Source organism: Copadichromis virginalis, linkage group LG3, assembly GCF_057382275.1.
Source record: "Copadichromis virginalis isolate Kocher_CV1m ecotype Utaka linkage group LG3, C_Virginalis_male_GT1.1, whole genome shotgun sequence".
NCBI lineage: Eukaryota > Metazoa > Chordata > Actinopteri > Cichliformes > Cichlidae > Copadichromis > Copadichromis virginalis.
This window is the reverse complement of record NC_140620.1, coordinates 36,267,642-36,285,442: the sequence shown is the minus strand read 5'-3', so window position 1 is coordinate 36,285,442 and position 17,801 is coordinate 36,267,642. Positions and strand designations below refer to the sequence as shown.

The following is a 17,801-nucleotide window of genomic DNA, read 5'->3' as shown; positions in this document are numbered from 1 at the left end:
ATGGTACATGCCATCCAGGGACCTGTTCTTCCATGATAGTTCCTATACTTTCTCCTCTTTTTTCTTGGGTTTCTGGTACCTGAGTAGTTAGAAAAACACAGAACAAATACAGTAATGTTTGTTCAGATGGGTGGATAGGAGAAAGCCTGTTCTTTGTAACAAACAAACAAACAAAAAAAGATTTTAAAAAAATTAGCGAGAATGGTAACAGATTAAGTTTCCAAAGTTGAATCTGAAAAAACAAGATTACTAGAAGTAAACCAAAGTGGAGATGTTTGACCGTAAAGCACAACACCGCATTTGGCAAAACTCAAACTCAAACTGAACAACTCATATCAACTGTGAACTGCAGTGGTGAAGGGGTTTTCATTTAGACTTGCCATCACAAGCCCTGAGGACCTTACACTGATTCACTCAACCGTCATCTTTTCTGTACACTAAATTGTTCTAAAGTCAAACGTGAAGCCAGTGTGACCCAAACTTAAATCTGAACAAGTGGCCTTGATGCCTAAGTGGGTAAAGATAAAATGATGAGATCATGATAGAGACAATTTATGTGCTTAACAAGCATCCATTATGTCCAAGCATCTAATATTGCCTTGTCTGTTGCATAAAGTCATAGACACCTTATGCACCTCTGTTACACTCCTCTCACTGTAAAAGTCACTAAAGTAGGAAAATAATTTACGTTGATCACTTGATGTCCATTCAATCTAGCACAGATGATCAGAAAATAGGTGAACAGAAAGACAAGACAAAGTCATAAACAAAGACAGGCATTTGAACTACAGGGAAACCAAATTCATCCGCTTCAAGCCTGTGGTCTCGCTATCAGGATGAAGGATACATAATAAGCAGCAAGCTGCTACTACTCCATGTAGCCAAGGACTGGTGCTGAGTATGTGGTTATTCCTTCTGCATTTTCAGTCCTCCCCATCACATGTAATCATTTCATTGATTTTTAATGGGTAAATGTTTATTACACAACTACAGCTTTACACCTCTTGATTCTTTTAAGATTGTAAAATAAATAAATAACAATACAAATTAATCAAAACATGACAAAAGCATGACACATAATACAGGTCATTGTGTAGCTGGATATGTCCTGTTCTCCTAAATAACTTAAGACATTTGGATTATGTGGTAAGAGTTGTTGTAAAGGTCTGCCAAAAAGTCTGTTGCAAGAGAAATTGTACAATACACAACTGTGACTTAAAATCGTGTATCAACAAGACACTGAAGGTTTACTGGAATACCCCTCCGTCACGCACCCCACTTAGTCACACTTCTGATTTCTCTTCTTTCACAAAAAACACATCATCAATTTCACAATATATTAGGGTACTCTGGCTTTTTCCTTCTTTTTTATTTCCTTATTTATTTTTAGTTACAGTGAGTTGCTAAACGAATATGTCAATAAACTATGTAAAATTACATAAAAGCTTTACTGTTAGCATTTCATTAACTTTATTCAAGTCTGTTTTCTGAAAGGATGGAGGGCAAACACTGCTCCACAATAGGCAGCAGATGTCATGTCAATATTTCCCATAAAGCGTACCAGTAACACAGCACAGTGCACCAATAAGAATACAGTAACAAAGTGAGAAGTGTAGGAGGAACAGCAGCTACCTCGCAACAGAGTGAGCACAAAGCTGGCTTCCTGTGGTCATTGATTTCCTCTCACATGACACTTCTTACTCAATATATTAAAAAACCTGTTTTCCTCCTCGCACAAGATCTTCAGAGTTAAGAAGGGAACTCTGGAGGTTAGGTGTGAGGTGTTACACAGAGGGATATTATTTTTTTGCTTTTACTTTTCTGATTTTAAGAGAGACACCACCATTTGAAGGTAAGCATGAGAGTTTGATATGCCAAGATTCCCAGCCACTAGATATCACAGAGTTTGGCAAATTCATTGTTTTCTAATAAAATCTTAATATGGATGTAAAGAGTAACAGAAATCTCAACAGGTTTCCCAGATTATTTATTTAGTCATTGTTACACATTCATTTCTAGATTGCCATTTTTATTGCTGCTCTTAGGTTTTGATTTGTAACAGAGGAGTTGCAGCTTTCTGTGGAGCACACAGATGTCTGTGTAGCTTCTCAGTGATCTGAACTGGACTTCTTTAATTGCCCAGATGTTTCAGCGTGGTTCAAAAAATAAGTGCATATTGAGTATTTGTTTTCTGTGTTGTCGTGTGCTATGTGTCCAATTTTTCCAATAACCGAAAGTGATTAAACACATATTGTTATCCTTCATAAGATTTGTACATTCATATATTTACTAATGATAAAGTTAGGCCTTTGAGAGCAAGAAAGACTCGACTAGACTAGAACATTTCAGCACATTTTGATGTTCAACATCTCTGGAACTTGTCAAATAATTTCATTTGGTTAAATAAATGTTTGCTCATTCAAAGCAGCTCTGGTGTACACACTTTTCTTGTGTTAGATGCAGTTGTGGAAATCAAAATGTTGTGCAATATTTTAAGCACAGATACAGAGTGTACTCACAAATCTTAACGCAACATATCCTGTTTCCTGCCTCTCTATTATTTTTAAGGTTAAGTCAAGTTCACAGCTTTTGGAACTAAACATCTTCAGAAGCTTTCTCAATGGCATCCAACACAAACTCCACCACCTCCACTGCCCCTCAGATGATCTCTGCTCAGATTGGTATTGGCATCTTGACCCTGGCATTTGTACTGGGTTTTCCGGGGAACCTGTTCGTGGTTTGGTCAGTGGTCTGCCGTGTAAAGAAGCGCTCAGTGACATGTTTGTTGGTGTTGAATCTGGCTGTTGCGGATGCTCTTGTCCTGCTCAGTGCACCTTTTTTCCTGAGATACCTGGCTGGAGGCCGAGGCTGGGAGTTTGGCTCAGCAGCATGCAAGCTGATGCATTACCTATCAAATGTGAACATGTACGTGTCCATCTACCTTATTTGTCTGATGAGCATGGACCGTTGCCTTGCTGTCACAAGGCCTTTTGTTTCCCAGAAAATAAGAACTAAGCGCTCCCTGCTGTTTCTCCTGCTGGGAGTCTGGATATTAGCATTCCTGCTGTCACTGCCGATGCCTTTCTATCGCAGGTGAGACCAAAGGTTTTTTTCACATTCAAAGCAATTGTGTATTAATGTGTTTACTGCTGCGGATCAGTGAAGGAAAGTGAACTGATCTTAATGGATATCTGCTCCCATTAGCTTCATGTGGATAATGTAGTTTTTTCCTTTTTTCATATAAAACATATAAAGATAACCTTTTTGTAGTGTATCTCAACTACTCCACTTAGAGACAGCACTACTGGAAAGTAATACACCTATAATAACACGCAATAAAGAAAAAAAAAAAGAAATTTTGATTTTTAATATCTCCTGCAGATAAATCTTTTCAACAATTCATTTCTAAATTTTCTAAAATATTTATTTTTTCAATCTTTTCATATCTAATTTATGATATATATATATATATATATTTCATATATTTTTTCACTTTTTTTAGTGTTTTCTTTTAAAATTATTATTTTATTATTACTGTAAGGGCGTATTGAGTAAACTGTAAAACAGATTTGACTGTAGTCTAACATCTAACCCAAACTACTTTAAAAAGGTCCTACAAATTTATGCCTGTACTCAAACTGTCACAGTTCTTTTTATTTTGCTTTGTTGTCGACTCATAGTTTAGTTCCTACATGCACACAGAGTCATGTCTCTCATTTTCTTACGTAGTATCTTTTGGTGAATTCATAATCTTTTCCCTTTAATTATCTGACAGTGTTCTCAAGAGTCCCAAAAACAACATGAGCGGTTGTGTGCTTTACCACTGGGGGAGTGTGGCTCATCCTGTTTTCCAGTACATTTTTGAGACCATTATGGGATGCCTGGTGCCCTTCACTCTCATCAACACCTGCTACTCCTCTGTCATCTGCCGCCTGCGAAGTGCCATGTTCCAACGTAAAGGACAAAGCAGTCGCCTGATTCTGCTCATCATCTCGGCTTTTGCAGTCTTTTGGCTCCCCTACCACATTGTCAACATCATAGAGGTGTGTTATCTATTTAACGCTGGGTTGACAGCATCAAAACTCTCTCTTACTGTAAGACCCAGACGTAAACACTTCAGGCATATGTTGCACTTCTCCAGTTACTCTAGCAAAACTTTTGTCATGCTACCACAGGAGTGACATTAATAGCTCTGACTGATAACGGAATAAATTCATAAACAATTTACTTTCTTTTTGTGTGTTATTTTGTTTTGTTTTCCCCCAATAATATTTACGCCTCTTTTCTTCTTCCTCATTCAGGTGATTGGTTTATTGATGGGAAGTGAGACAGTGAGCCGTGCTGCTAAAACAGCCCGTCCAAACGTTACAGCCTTTGCCTACTTCAGCAGTGCTGTCAACCCCATCCTCTATGTGTTTGCAGGCAGCTCACACATCCGCCAGGCTGGGTTTAGCTTCATGGGCAAGCTCTTTGAGGGCACCAATTCAGAGAGCAGGACCACATCTTTTTCCCGTAGCGGCCGCAGCAGCTCTTCACCAGATGAGAGCTCTGTCCTGCACACACTCTCTGTCAAAATGGGGAAGCCTTTCAAAAGCAAGAACAGAGGCGAGAGCAGGAGTGCAGTGGAGCAGGAGATTGATGCGCCTGAACTAAAGACTCTGGCCACCTTTGAGCAGTAACTGTAGCATTTAAAATAATGTGAATTGAGTTGACCCAAACTCGCATATACTAACAATGTAAGCTAACTGGAGTAGTCCAGAAAGTAAATACTGTAAATATAATATTTTTGTATTGCTGAAGCAAATCATTGCAGAGTATCATATATTTTTTGCATGTATGTCTGTGTGTGTGTATTCATATTCTATCCAGTTGTACAGAAATGGACAATTTAATCAGTATTTTTGATGTAATTTTTAATTCTAATCAGAATTTTTCTATAGCGCACAACACACAGTCTGACTGTGAGCTCAAATTCAGTTTGTTAAAAAAATGAAAGTTTCTTAATGTTTGCCAATCTCTTATTGTGCAAACATGGCTTGTTTAATATGTGAGACTGTACTGGTTGCTTTGTTGGACAAACAGAACATTGCATCAAAAACATGTCACGAAAGCATCCTTTTTTGTCACGGTTTCGTGCATTGCTGCCTTCTCTTTCACAACATCTAACTGACCTGCATTACAACACTGTATGTGGTTATTATGCTGTTGAGCTACCACCAAAAGTCCCAATAAAATAGGTGAGCAAAAAACAAAAAGTGCTCACCTTTGCAGGAAACGAGTTGCAGTCATAGTGACGTCAAAGAGTGACACATCAGTGGTTACCGCCATTGTAGGATCCTGGAAACACAAAACTGTTTACTGTTACTCAACTGGTAACTTATGTAGGGCCTTCAAATAATGTCAAACAGACTGTTTTTGTCCTCTAACTGTACGGTTCTGTTACGACTGATTCATTTTCCTTTATTAATAATCATTTCTCTCTGAGTAAAAACATATAGGTGACAAGTTTGAACTGAAATATATTTGAATTGTGCTGTAGATTTCGTTCAGACTGCTCAGGAGCATGATTATTTTTATGATTTTACATATGGGCTATACAATTCTGATTGAAAACCAAGAAAGCAAGCATTTCTTTCTTGGGTAGTGAGGTTGTATTTTTACTCAGTTGTATATAGCATTCGTATTCTATTTTTATCTTATTGTATATTTTTATTCTATTTTATTCTACTGTATATAGTATATTATTTTATTCTATTCTGTACAGCTGTGTACTGTATTTATTCTTATTGTATTCTAATTTTTGCGTCATAACTTTTGCACTGTCCACTTCCTGCTGTGACAAAACAAATTTCCCACGTGTGGGACTAATAAAGGTTATCTTATCTTATCTTATCTTAAATCCTTCTATAAAGCAAACATATATATAAAGTAAGAGCAAAAATATGCATAATATGAATGTGAATAATAGAAACGAACACATTTTCTATATGTATTACAAAGATGTTTGGGTCCTTACTTAAAAAAGTAGCAGTTTTAAACACTTGCTATGTTGAGTTAGAGTATGTTGTTTCCTGTTCACCCTGAGCACCTGTACTTGATTGCAGCAGTACAGTTACAGGAAAAGAAAAAAAAATGGTCGCATGAACTTAATCCAGAGTAGTATAGGAAATGAGTTTCACTTAGATTTAAAAAATGTACACAACAACAGTGCAAACTGGATTAACTCAGAAAATCTGATTCTGAAAGGTATTTTATAAGACAATAAAGAACACTTGCTGGTGCTGGGTTCGACTTCCCAAAGGTGCTCTAATGGATTGTGATCTGATGACCGTGAAGGCCACTTGAGTACAGTAAACTGTTTGTGGTGTTCAATAAACCAGTTTGAGATGTTTTGAGCTTCGTGATGTGCTGAAAGCAACCACCAGAAGACAGTAACACTCTGATCATAAAGAGATAGAAATGGTCAGCAACAATATTTAGGTTTAGAAGACGCACACTTGCGATTAAGGGGCCCAAAGTGTGTGGAGGAAATTACATGACTATCACCAGCAGCCTAAACCACTAAGACATGGATCTGTGCTGTTTTGTTGCTGCCAAGTTCTGACCCTGCTATGCGAATGCTCCAGGAGAAACGTTCCCCACTTTTGTTGACCTATGTGATCTTGAACTTACAATGTAAAAGCGGCTTGAGGCAACTGTTGTTGTGATTTGGTTCTGTATAAATAAAATGTAATTAAATTAAATTGTAGCTTCAATTGTGATTTTGTACAATAAAACAAAAACAAATAGTCACATCACACTGGGAAACTGTTTAAATGGAAAATGCCTTGACTACATGTACTTTTCTTTTTGTTGCTGTTATCTTATTTTTTTTTCTTCTTCATTACTAGGTCAATATTCACTTATGACTAAGCTGAAACATAGAATTCAGGTCACAGCGGTGTTCAGTAATACCACTTTAATTCACTTCAAAGACGACAAAAACACGGAAACCTCCTTTTTGCAAATGTGCATGCCTCAAACGGTGCATTTCCAGATGCAAAAAACAGCTTGCGATACAGAAAATTTATCAGTAGTAAACAGAAAATAAGCATGAAAAGAAAACAACAGTCAAAGATAGCATGATTAGAACAGACTACAAAGAAATGGAGCTATTCATTGTTTGTTTTTGCAACCTAATTCTGTTACTCAAGCTGGGAAGCTGCGTATGAAGAAGACGTGTGAAACATCAGATAAATAGGCCAATTCTGTATCACAATGCAGAAGACTGACTGTTCTGTGACCTCATTTAGTGTAATTTGGACTATTGAAATTTTAATGTAGTTAGCATTTTAACTAAAATGTCAAGTTACTTTTGGATGTCTGTTTTTTATGTGTATTTTTAACATTTGAATGAAAGTTAAAGATTAAAATGTCATTAATCCCATTAAACTGAACTTAAATAGAAAACACATTTGAAATAGCGCCTGTCCACAATTGTGCAGGATTCTGCATAATATACAGTCATTAGAAATGGGAGACAAAACTCTCTGCAAACTGACTGAATTAGTTGGGTACAACAGTAAATTCACATGAATATTTCATTGCATCTTTAGGCGGAGGTGGAGCACAGACATCTGGACCATATACAGATGCATTCTCTGTGATCTTAATTCCTTTGTTGAGTCATTTCTCTTGTACATGTTACGGCCTTAGCAGGGCCTGCTGTGATTTTGACCTGTATGGGTGTGTCCTACCATCACAAGTGGGGGCTCATCTGGGCCTCAGATCAATATGTTAAAAAGCATTACATTAAATTAGAATTAGTTTATACATGTGCAATGCCACAACATTTTTATTAGTCTTCTTGTGATGTTATTAAACAGAAAAGTTAGTGCATTCATATACTACAGTATACTTTGATATGACATGTATTAATACCTCAAAATATTTGCAAAAGCATACAAAAATATGTTAGTGTGCTTGTGCTGCCAGAGGGTGTTTGATTCAAACTAGCAAAAGGTAAATAATCACATCCATTGCCTACAAACATTTGTTTTTATCTGTGTGTCTGTGTATTTTAAATGAAGCAGTGTCACTGTGGTATTTGAAAATGCGTTTTCATGCACCTAAAATGCACTGGCTGCTACTTTATGGCAGCATTGATAAGCTTTCTGTTGAAACTGCTCAAGATACAAAATGATTACTTGGAAAACTAGTTTAGTGAGCTCAGATTCACATCTAATCTGAGCTCAACTCCACGTGTTTTGCTCTCGCATTTTCTCTCTTGACTCATTAGTTTCAATGATTCATTTTATGGTGTTAGGTTATGTAAGGACATTTTCAGATAGTGTAAATGGCAAATGGAAGGGTTCTTATATAGCACTTTTCTACTGTAACTGAGCACTCTAAGCTTAGATAGAAAGCACTTTACACAACTTGCCTCATACAAGCAACTTTTTTTCGATGGTTTTTCTATGCAAGTGCTTTCTAGCAAACATAAACACCCATTCATGGAGAGAACAATGTTTAGAGTTAACAGTTAGTATCTTGTACAAAGATATTTGGCATGCTGGATCAGCCAGAGATCGAACCACCAACCTTCTGATTACTTCTACCAGTTAAGCTAGCGCAAACCTGTGTCAGAATTTTAAAAAAACTGACAAAAGGCAAAAAAAAATATCTGATGGACTTCAAGAGCCTTTATGGTTCATGGAAGGAATTAGTATCAAAATCTGCTTGACTTGACTAATGTGGTCCACACCTAACCTATTGTCTGCTTGCAAATGTAATCATTGTTGGATCAGTTTAAATTGTTCTACTGTGCAATAGTCTGTTATCAGACTCCTGAGTTTCAAGAGCAGATTTGCATGTAACACTCTGAACCACTACAGAGAATCAACTACTACTTAAAGATTTTATTGATGATTAACCACGTCTGGGCACGGCAGTGAACAAGCTGCCAGATCAGTATATGGGTAGGGCATAGCACCCAGGTTTTCCCAACATTGCTCTTTGGGGTTATAGCAATGCACCCACTTGGTATCCCTTGCTGTGTTTGCTGAAGACCCTCCTACTACATACAATTTACCATCAAGTACAGTTCCTCCTGGTGATAGATGAGCTCGAGGCAGAGTGGGAAACGAGGACCAGGAGTCCTGAGTAGGGTCATACAGCTCACACAAGAGCTGATCTCCAAAGCCTATCCAGAGAGGCTGTAGCCCTCCAGCTACTACCAACCGCCTTCCTAAAGCTAACATTGTATGGCCTGCACGTCCTGCTCCCACGCTCATGGGTGATCTGGGAAAACAGCCACGGGAGGGATGGTAGCGCCACATAGATGAGAGGCAATGGTGATGGGAGTCAGAACCACCAGAAATATAGATCTGCCCATCCAGAACAGCTGCAGCATGGCCACAAACAGCTGTGTCCAGAGGGTGAGCCAGCCTGCAGGACAACAACAGCCAAATGAAAGGGATATTTTTTTTTTTTTTTTGGGGGGGGGGGGGGGGGGGGGGGAGTTACTCCCATTAAGATAGACACAGAACTCTTAAACTAACCTTTTTATAGTGCTTCAAATACATTCTTCCTACAAGAGCTCAAGATATAAGATATCAATGAATATAAAAAAAGCCATAACTTAATGTATTCACCTCCAGGTGTTCTCCTCAGGACTGTAACATTCCACAGCATCGTGGTATTGATGGTCATTGCGATTTCCCCCAAGAGCAAAAACCTTCCCATCTAGGCACAGTGCGGAGAAGTAGTCCCGTTGATGCAACATATCAGGGAGCTGTTCCCATTTGCAGTGTGTCAGGTCAAACCTAAGGGAAATGGGATTGTGCTTGTCAGTTAGGACTGAGCCAGCTGATACTAATTTGCACTAAGTAGCAGGATTGCTTTCTGATTGCCAGAGATGGAAAAAGTACAGATATTCTGTACTTAGAAATTAGATAGATACTAACTGCCACAGTCCTGGGTCGGTGACCCGGTGTTTTGAGTTTTGCATTCTTATTGAACTTCGATTTTGTCTCTGTCTCCCCTGTCAGCTGTATCCCCTTGTCAAGTCCGCATCTATGTGATATGTTTCCTGTTTTACTTTGTCTGTGTCTCATGTCAGTGGGTCTAGTTTGGCCTCCCCTGTTCTTGTTGTGTTTGATTACTCCCAGCTGTGTATTTTAGCCCTGTGTTTCACTCAGTGGGTGTCGTGTTGTCCCCTCATACTGTGTGTGTTTCCCTCCGTGCTCCTTGTCCCTAGTCTCTTGCCTCCAGGTTTCTTAGCGTTTAGTTTTAGTCTCTAATGTTGGTTTGTTTTTGGAGTTCTGTCCTGTAACTGCAATAAAGCAGCCTCTTTGAGTTTACTCCTCTGAGTGTCCTGCATTTTGGGTCCTACGTCCTGCTTGCCACAGCCGTTTCATGACACTAACAAATACGCCAGTAAAATTTGAAGTAATGAATCAACCTCTTTATTCTAGTAATAAAAGGGGGAACGTATAGGCTATGAAATGTACTCAAAGTAGGAAAATACAGCAAAAGTCATTTCTTATAGGAAAATTCTACCATCTGATTTTATGCAAAGGCAACTGAACCATATTAAAACTGTAATAAAATAATATTAGTACAAGAGAATGTAACTATTATTCAAATCTAAACTCAAATTAATGTACTCATGTTTAATCTGTAATGTATGACACCAGCAGAAAGAAAGTAAAAAAAATAACTATTTTTTCTGTTGCCTTCATTGTACATGTACTTTCCCTCCACACCTACACAGGAACATAGTACAATCATTACAATCAGGGGTAAAATTGAGATCTAGCATGTGGGGTAACCACAGTTTGCGGTGTAGTAGCTCAGCATGGGGAAAAGAATCGCAATACACAAGAGGTTTTAAGAGGACAACACACAAATTAAAAGGAAATTGGGGCGGGGCAAGACAGCAGTTTCACAAGATATCTTGACCTATTTCTATTTCCTATACTGACACTATACTGTATATTACCTTTATACAAGACTCTATAAAGCTGGTATAATGGTGTAATTCAGTGACTTAATCTAAGCATTATCAGTGTAAATACAAATTAGTCTACTACACTTGATGTAACCTAATACCGACCAGCCCCTGTGCACCAATAAAAATAAAGTGAATTCATAATAAATTCCCCACATTGCTGGAAACTAACCCATTTACTGTGGACAACACCACCCAGTATTTTCATGCAACATTTGCATAACACAAAGTAACTATAGCTTAGTTTGTTTTGCAGGACATTTTGCAATATAAAAATACAAGATCTATTAAAGCAAATCTTCTATAGATCCAGTATGTGATTTGAAATTAATATTGCTTCAGTGTCCTTCTTTTCTGCATTGCTAGCTAAATGCTCTGAAGTATTGAAGCCACAACAACACACCTGCACTCCTTCCAGCCCACTTTGAGTTCCCAGCATAAATGCTGTTATACCACTGAACCTAAAGTAACCAGCCTGAGTAGAAAGTAAAGTTCCTCATTATTACACAACCTAATTTATGAAAATCTGTGGTTTCTTGCATGTATGGATCGGATGGCTTGTTATTGACATCTGGTGAGAATTTCATCTCAATGGTAACGTGTAAAATACTTATTTTACCCACTCTCATGGTGCTGCATATATTCCATAGAAATTTTGGTTCACTGTGACATGATAGCGATAGTACTGAGGTAGGCCGTGATGTTTAAACAATGCCCAAAGTGTGGAAAGAAATGTCAATCGTACCATTACACCACCCCTACTACCTGGCCAGCTTGCAATGGACAATTAGGTCTGCAGAATGGATCATAGGCACTGATTTTCCCTCTATTCAGATCCTTTGAAGGTCCAGGGTTAGATAATGGGCAGAAAACATCTTTGCAGAGCGCTCACATCCCTGAAGAACATTTATGCCCCTAGACTTCCCTCACTCTGATGAAATAATCCACTCATATCATGCAGTCATGTGCATATTGCACTACTCAGTTTTGCACTATAGTTTGTGTAATTTCTAATTTCTAACTTGTTTTTTCCCCACTTTTTATCTCTCTCTCTCGCTTTAAACTTGGGCAATTAACAATGATTCTGATTCAATACAGATCTGCCCAGACAACTGGACCTCACTGGATATTTCCTTTTTTGGGGGGTCTTTTCTGTAAACTCTAGATGTGAATGTGCAGGAAAATCCCACTAGATCAGAAGGTTCTGAGAGTAAAAGACATGTAGTTGTAGTTACAGATTAAAAAGCTACATTTAACTAAATTTACACAGCAGTTACGCAAACATGCACACACATTTCTGCAATTGATTCAAGGAGGAAGTTGCATAATGTATCAGTTCAGGGTTTGTGTGAGTCCCTTTAAAAAAAATCTCTTCTGCCAATGACTGTGCTGTTGATGAGCTCTGAACTCAAACAAAGCTGTTAATATCTTGACAGTTTATATATCAAGCACGTGTACAACGTACAAGAAGAACTCTTTTCCAAAATCAACCACAAACACCTCTGATGTCTGTATGACATCTGTGACCCACACAACACTAACCTCACTGCTGACTTGAGGATGTCCAGTGCTCCATAGTATTTGCGTCCTCCCAACACATACAGTTTGTTGTTCAAGAGACAGACACAGTGTCTGAATCGCGCAGGTTCAGGAAACTTTGCAAATGGTTTCCATTCTATGCTCCTTCTTAAACCGGGGCCACGGTGGAACTGTTGAGCAAACCACAGGGTCTGGCTGGGAACCCTCTTCATGAATTCATCATCAACAGTGTCCCCACCTACCAAAACCAGGACCTAAAGAAAAGTGGTAATATTGCTTAAACAGACATAGCTTTAATTGAATTCCAAACATCAGTGAAGTAAAAGAGTATCAACCTGGTTTTTGGTGCGAGGATGATATTTAGGCCCTCTGTAATCCCCTTCAATGAGACTTTGGAGGGCTACCAGTGTTTTCCTTGCACCAGGGCTCCTGAGTAAGATGCTGCAACTAAGGGCCTCCTGAAGTTCAGCATAGCTGAAGAGTGTGATCCGAACATGACGGAGCAGGCTGGACAGGCATTGGAGTCTCTCTTTAGGGTTGTCCTCCACCCAGCTCACTACTGCCTTGAACACCACAATCTAATTATAAAGAAGAGAAATGCTTTAGAAATATTATTTTACAAAATAAACAATAAATTGCATAAATAGCCTGTGATTACTACTCCAAGTGTCCTTAAGAAAGTCATGGAGAAAATCTATTCATTTTAAATTTGAGATAATAATTTATATTTTTTTCACATATACAAACGGAATATTTTCAGTTACAACTACTGAATGCTGCACTTTGGATGGTGTACAATTGTGAGCAATGTCACCTACACAACATTTTGTGAGCAATACATTAGGCTAATTGTATTTTCTCTTCCATTTGTAAATACAAAGAATTAATATTTTAATGGTCAAACTTTGCAGTTATAAAGTATGTAAAGACCCCCAAAACAGCACTGAATATAAATGTGTCTTATTTCAATTTTTTGTTCTTTTATATAAGGCTGTTGAACTGTAAGCAGAAGTAGCACATTAGTTGTGAAGCTAAAAGCCTATAAGCTGCTGCATGTTTCTGGTTCTGCCACAGGTTTCATCCTTTTAAAAAGACGTTTTTCTCCAAGCACTTGCTCAAAGGAGACCGTTTCATTGTTGTTATCTCCCTTTTGTTATTACTATAACAGGATCTTTACCTTACAGTATAAATTGCTTTGAAATGATTGTTACTGTGATTTTATGCTATATAAATAAAAATGAAATGAATTACAAACCCATTGCATTGCACATGGATAACAGCTGTTATCCCTGGCATTACCTTGGGAACAGATAAAAGATTGAGAAATTTGAGAAAATTGAGAAAAAAAAAGTTAGATATGATAGACGAAAGGAGGAACACGTGATGAGAAATTTAAGCTAAACACAAAAAGAATGACTGACCACCAGAAATAAAAATACTACCTCACTCTCTACAGACAAGGAGTCCTTCTTAAGAAGCTTGTCAAGGAGGTGAAAGGGAATATCCTTGAACTTTTCCCCATAAGAGACGCACTGGAAGTGGGCTGCAATATACTCCTCGGCTGCCTGCCCTAGCTGGACCAGCCCGTAGGTCTCAGCCAGGACCAGCACATCTAGACATGTGCTTTCATCCATTCTGTCCTGCAGGAACTCAATGCACAGCGACAGCGCCCCCTCCAGCTGGAACTGAAGCATGGCATCTGTAAGCTCCCAAATCCGACTCCAGTTCAGTCTGAGCTGACCGGTGTAGATGAAATAGAGCATGGATTCAATCACCCAAGACGACACACCTCGCAGGCACACCACTTCCTGGCAAGACTCCCGTAACCCTCCGCACAGCAATGCCCGGAAATAGTCCCCAGCTGCTGCTAACACCACACGATGTGCTGAGAAAAGTCAGGAGATGATAAAAAGTCACAGAGAAAGATGCGGATAAAGTAGAAAAAGACACAAGGTAAGAAAACGTTTCTAACTCCACCTAGTGTTAGCATACTGGAAATGCATTTCCAGTTTACTTTCTCCTTCAAAACAACAGCGGGTGATCATTTTGTGTTTATGTCATGCTTTTTTTTTGTCTTTAATTTTTCTTTTTACAGCAGCACATGTCTGGTCAGCATGTGTCACCAAGAAATTACACATTTTTAACATTTAAAAAAAATTCCTATATTAGTAAATGACATGATTTTGTGTATATATTTACTTTGTGTTGACATTATTGACATTCCATTTCTCTTACCTGCATAAACAACAGCTGACTGTCACACTATGAACTATTCTGGGAAAAGGATTCTAGGAAATCTACAAGTTTGTGGAGGAGCGTGTAGTACAGTCACCCTTTCTGTGAATGTGATTATCATGAGTAAAATAGTTGCACACCAGCTACAGTTGTGGTCAGAATTTTACACACATTCATCATGTACATAAATGTCATAGCAATTTAGGACTTTTATATGATTTATTTGAACTGTTCTTTTTCCAGGGTGGAACAATTGTGCAGCATGCGTCTTTAGTGACTCAAGGAAAAAAGAACTTGATGCACAAGTTTGAATTTATTTTAGATTTATTTTGGATATAATACAACAGTACAATATACTGTGTTGTATACTGTTCAGATATACATTTCAGAGTGTACAGATAATGCCACTGCTTTCAGAACAACTACACTGACTGACTACTACAGTTAATAGATTTTACATACAAAACATACATTCATCTTCATACACAATATACTTTTTGTACACATACAACACCCCATGTTATATGCTATAAAACAGTACGTTTGAGTAATGCTTTAAATGGAGTCTTGTAACCTAAAGCCCTGAGCTCAACCCTACTGAAAATAATTAAAGCCAGGTATCAAACCAACTAATTTGATTGAAGTCTACCACTTCTGTTGAGAAGAGTAGTCAAATATCCCAAAAAAAATATGCCAGAAAATCCAAAATAATTTAATTTAATTCATGACAGACATATGATATACAATGATTCCACTCTGGGAAAAGATCAGTTCAAAGAAATCATTAAAAACTCCCAAATTATCATGACATGTAAACCCATAATGAGTTCATGAGTTTGACCACAGTTGTATGAAATGTGACCAGATCTAATAACAGTATTTGTTTCTCTTTTAATGATCACAATAAAAATGAAATAAATGCTTTGGGAATTTTCTTGTAACTATTTATTTAAAACAATCTAAATCTTTTCAAAGCACTATAATTGAAAACTGTTTAAAAGAAAAACTTTAATGCCAGTATGAACGTATGGAACTTAAGTTGAAAAGTAACATACTCTAGTTTCTGGGGATTTTCCTTTTCAGCATGTGACTAAAAGCAGTCCCAGCTCTAATTCTAATTCTAGATGTGTCATTGTTGGGTGTTAAGAGATTAAACCTTGTTCGGGTCATATTACCCTACATCATAATCTCAAAGGCTACACTGGTCAGCTAGTGGACATTCCTCATAGATTACTTATCATTTGTTACCACTGTAAAGTCATATGTGATCCCATATATGAGTGTTTGGGCCTCACCTGAATATTTCTCTCCAGTCTCTGCTTGTATTGTGACATCACATCCTTCTCCTCTCTTCCACATGTCTCTGATGATAGCCAAGCTCTTCTCTCTCTCTTTTGCAGCAGAAGTTTTGATCTTTGATATGCAACTTTCTTTCAGCCTCTCCATCTGGAGACATTGAGAAGCATTTAAAACCTCCTCAATTACCCGCTCTTTACTCAAGTCCATGGCCACATGTCCACAATATGCAAACTCCATGATAGCCCTTAACCCAACTGGTGTCAAACATTGTGCAATTTCTCCCACTCCAAGCCCTAGCATTTCTTTTGAACCTAAAAATGCATTTGGGGTTTGACTGATAGCTGCTAGAACAAGCCGGTGAGCTTGGAAGGATTTTCCTTGAACGATAAAGGTGCAGTCCAGGAGTAATTCTTCCTTGCAAAGGTTGTGTAAGTGAGTGAAGAGTCTGTCTGAGTGTGAAGAGAAGTTGTAAGAGATAAGATCAGAATTCTCTGAGAGACATGAAGAAAGGCCGTGAGGAGTTTCTTGAGCTTTAGAGTCGGGTATATGCTTTGGTGTTTGAAGAATAGTTTTTGAGCTTTCTTTTATGCCACTATTGTCCACATGTGTTGCACTTTCTCTTCCGCTTGCTCCACTTCTTCTCATAATGTCTTGCTGTGTGCACTGTCACCTTATAGACTTGCTTGTGTCAGAGCAGACCGCCAGATGTTTACATTCAACGTGTACTGTACAAAGAGAGAAAAGGCAGAACAGCGAGAGTCAGGATAAGTCAGTAATAAAGACACTAGAAAAGTGTGACTACTCTATTCCTGGAAATGCCACTGTACTTATTCACTTTAACATTAGACATGAATCAATTGTCCTCATGACCTCTGAAGTGTCTTTTACGCAAAGAAAACACAACCTAGCCTAAAAAAAGTGTGTCAATATTGTCATCATGACAAACTTTTAAGTTCAGGAGGCCACTTATTAGCAATGCTGTAATACACGAATGTGTCAAGACACAAACATCTGTCTGTTGCACCTGTTCACAGAGTTACAGTTCATTTTGACAGTAAACGTCCTCGTAAGAACAATTTCCCACGAGATATTAGAAATACCAGCAGCATACGACTTATTGTAATTTTGTACTAAGACGAGTCTTGCTTGATTACAATTGGTTAATATCTTATTTTAGATTAAGACTCTGCATAGGCACCTACCTTGCTTTTCCTTTAGCAGTGTGGGTGGAACAAGTGACTTTGACCAGTGGCATTGTGAGCATGTGGGGCGCACAAGGCACTAGAGCAGGTTTAATTATAGCATGGCACTGACACTATAAAGACTACACTACAAGAAGTTTCCAGTACGCTCAGGAACTGCCTGCTTAAAAAAGTTCAACATGAAGTGAAGTATTTTGAAGTATTACATGAAGGGACTGAAGGTGAAAACGAAGACTGAGAAGACAGTATTGCCCAAATACCTCAAATAACAACAATAACACAGCCATTACTGCTGTGTCTAAAGTCTGACAAAGCATTAATGAGTATAAATAAAACACTCTCTCACTATGTCCCGCGTACGTTTTTTAAATTGTGCTCAAAGTAACATCAGGAAAATCTATTAACCCAAAAAACAATAATATTTGTTTCATTATGTGTTTAATTCAGTTTTTAACATCCATGTTGAAAAGTTGTTACACAACAGAACGAGAGAGAAGAAGAGTTCCTGAAAACGTTTTTAGTGCAGTCATTGTGAA

The 17,801-nt window shown here is 38.0% G+C and overlaps 2 protein-coding genes across 3 annotated transcripts; one reads left to right on the top strand and one right to left on the bottom strand.

The window, feature by feature from the left end:
* Nucleotides 1–1,695: 1,695 nt before the first annotated feature.
* On the top strand, nucleotides 1,696–5,887 carry LOC146714406 (leukotriene B4 receptor 1-like). Its single transcript, XM_085450885.1, has 4 exons — nucleotides 1,696–1,852; nucleotides 2,569–3,093; nucleotides 3,776–4,043; nucleotides 4,302–5,887. The coding sequence occupies exons 2-4, from the start codon at nucleotides 2,621–2,623 to the stop codon at nucleotides 4,677–4,679; spliced, it is 1,119 nt and encodes a 372-aa protein (XP_085307011.1). The 5' UTR covers nucleotides 1,696–1,852; nucleotides 2,569–2,620; the 3' UTR covers nucleotides 4,680–5,887.
* A 1,056-nt stretch (nucleotides 5,888–6,943) lies between these two features.
* Nucleotides 6,944–17,320, bottom strand: LOC146714405 (kelch-like protein 33). Of its 2 annotated transcripts, XM_085450883.1 has the most exons (7): nucleotides 17,266–17,320; nucleotides 16,060–16,788; nucleotides 13,972–14,414; nucleotides 12,865–13,107; nucleotides 12,533–12,783; nucleotides 9,633–9,803; nucleotides 6,944–9,426 (listed from the first exon to the last, which is right to left on the bottom strand). In XM_085450883.1, the coding sequence occupies exons 2-7, from the start codon at nucleotides 16,706–16,708 to the stop codon at nucleotides 8,898–8,900; spliced, it is 2,286 nt and encodes a 761-aa protein (XP_085307009.1). In that variant the 5' UTR covers nucleotides 16,709–16,788; nucleotides 17,266–17,320; the 3' UTR covers nucleotides 6,944–8,897. The 2 variants fall into 2 exon arrangements, with proteins under 2 accessions (XP_085307009.1, XP_085307010.1); XM_085450884.1 differs by lacking the exon at nucleotides 17,266–17,320 and having other exon boundaries at nucleotides 16,060–17,115.
* Between the last annotated feature and the right edge of the window lie 481 nt (nucleotides 17,321–17,801).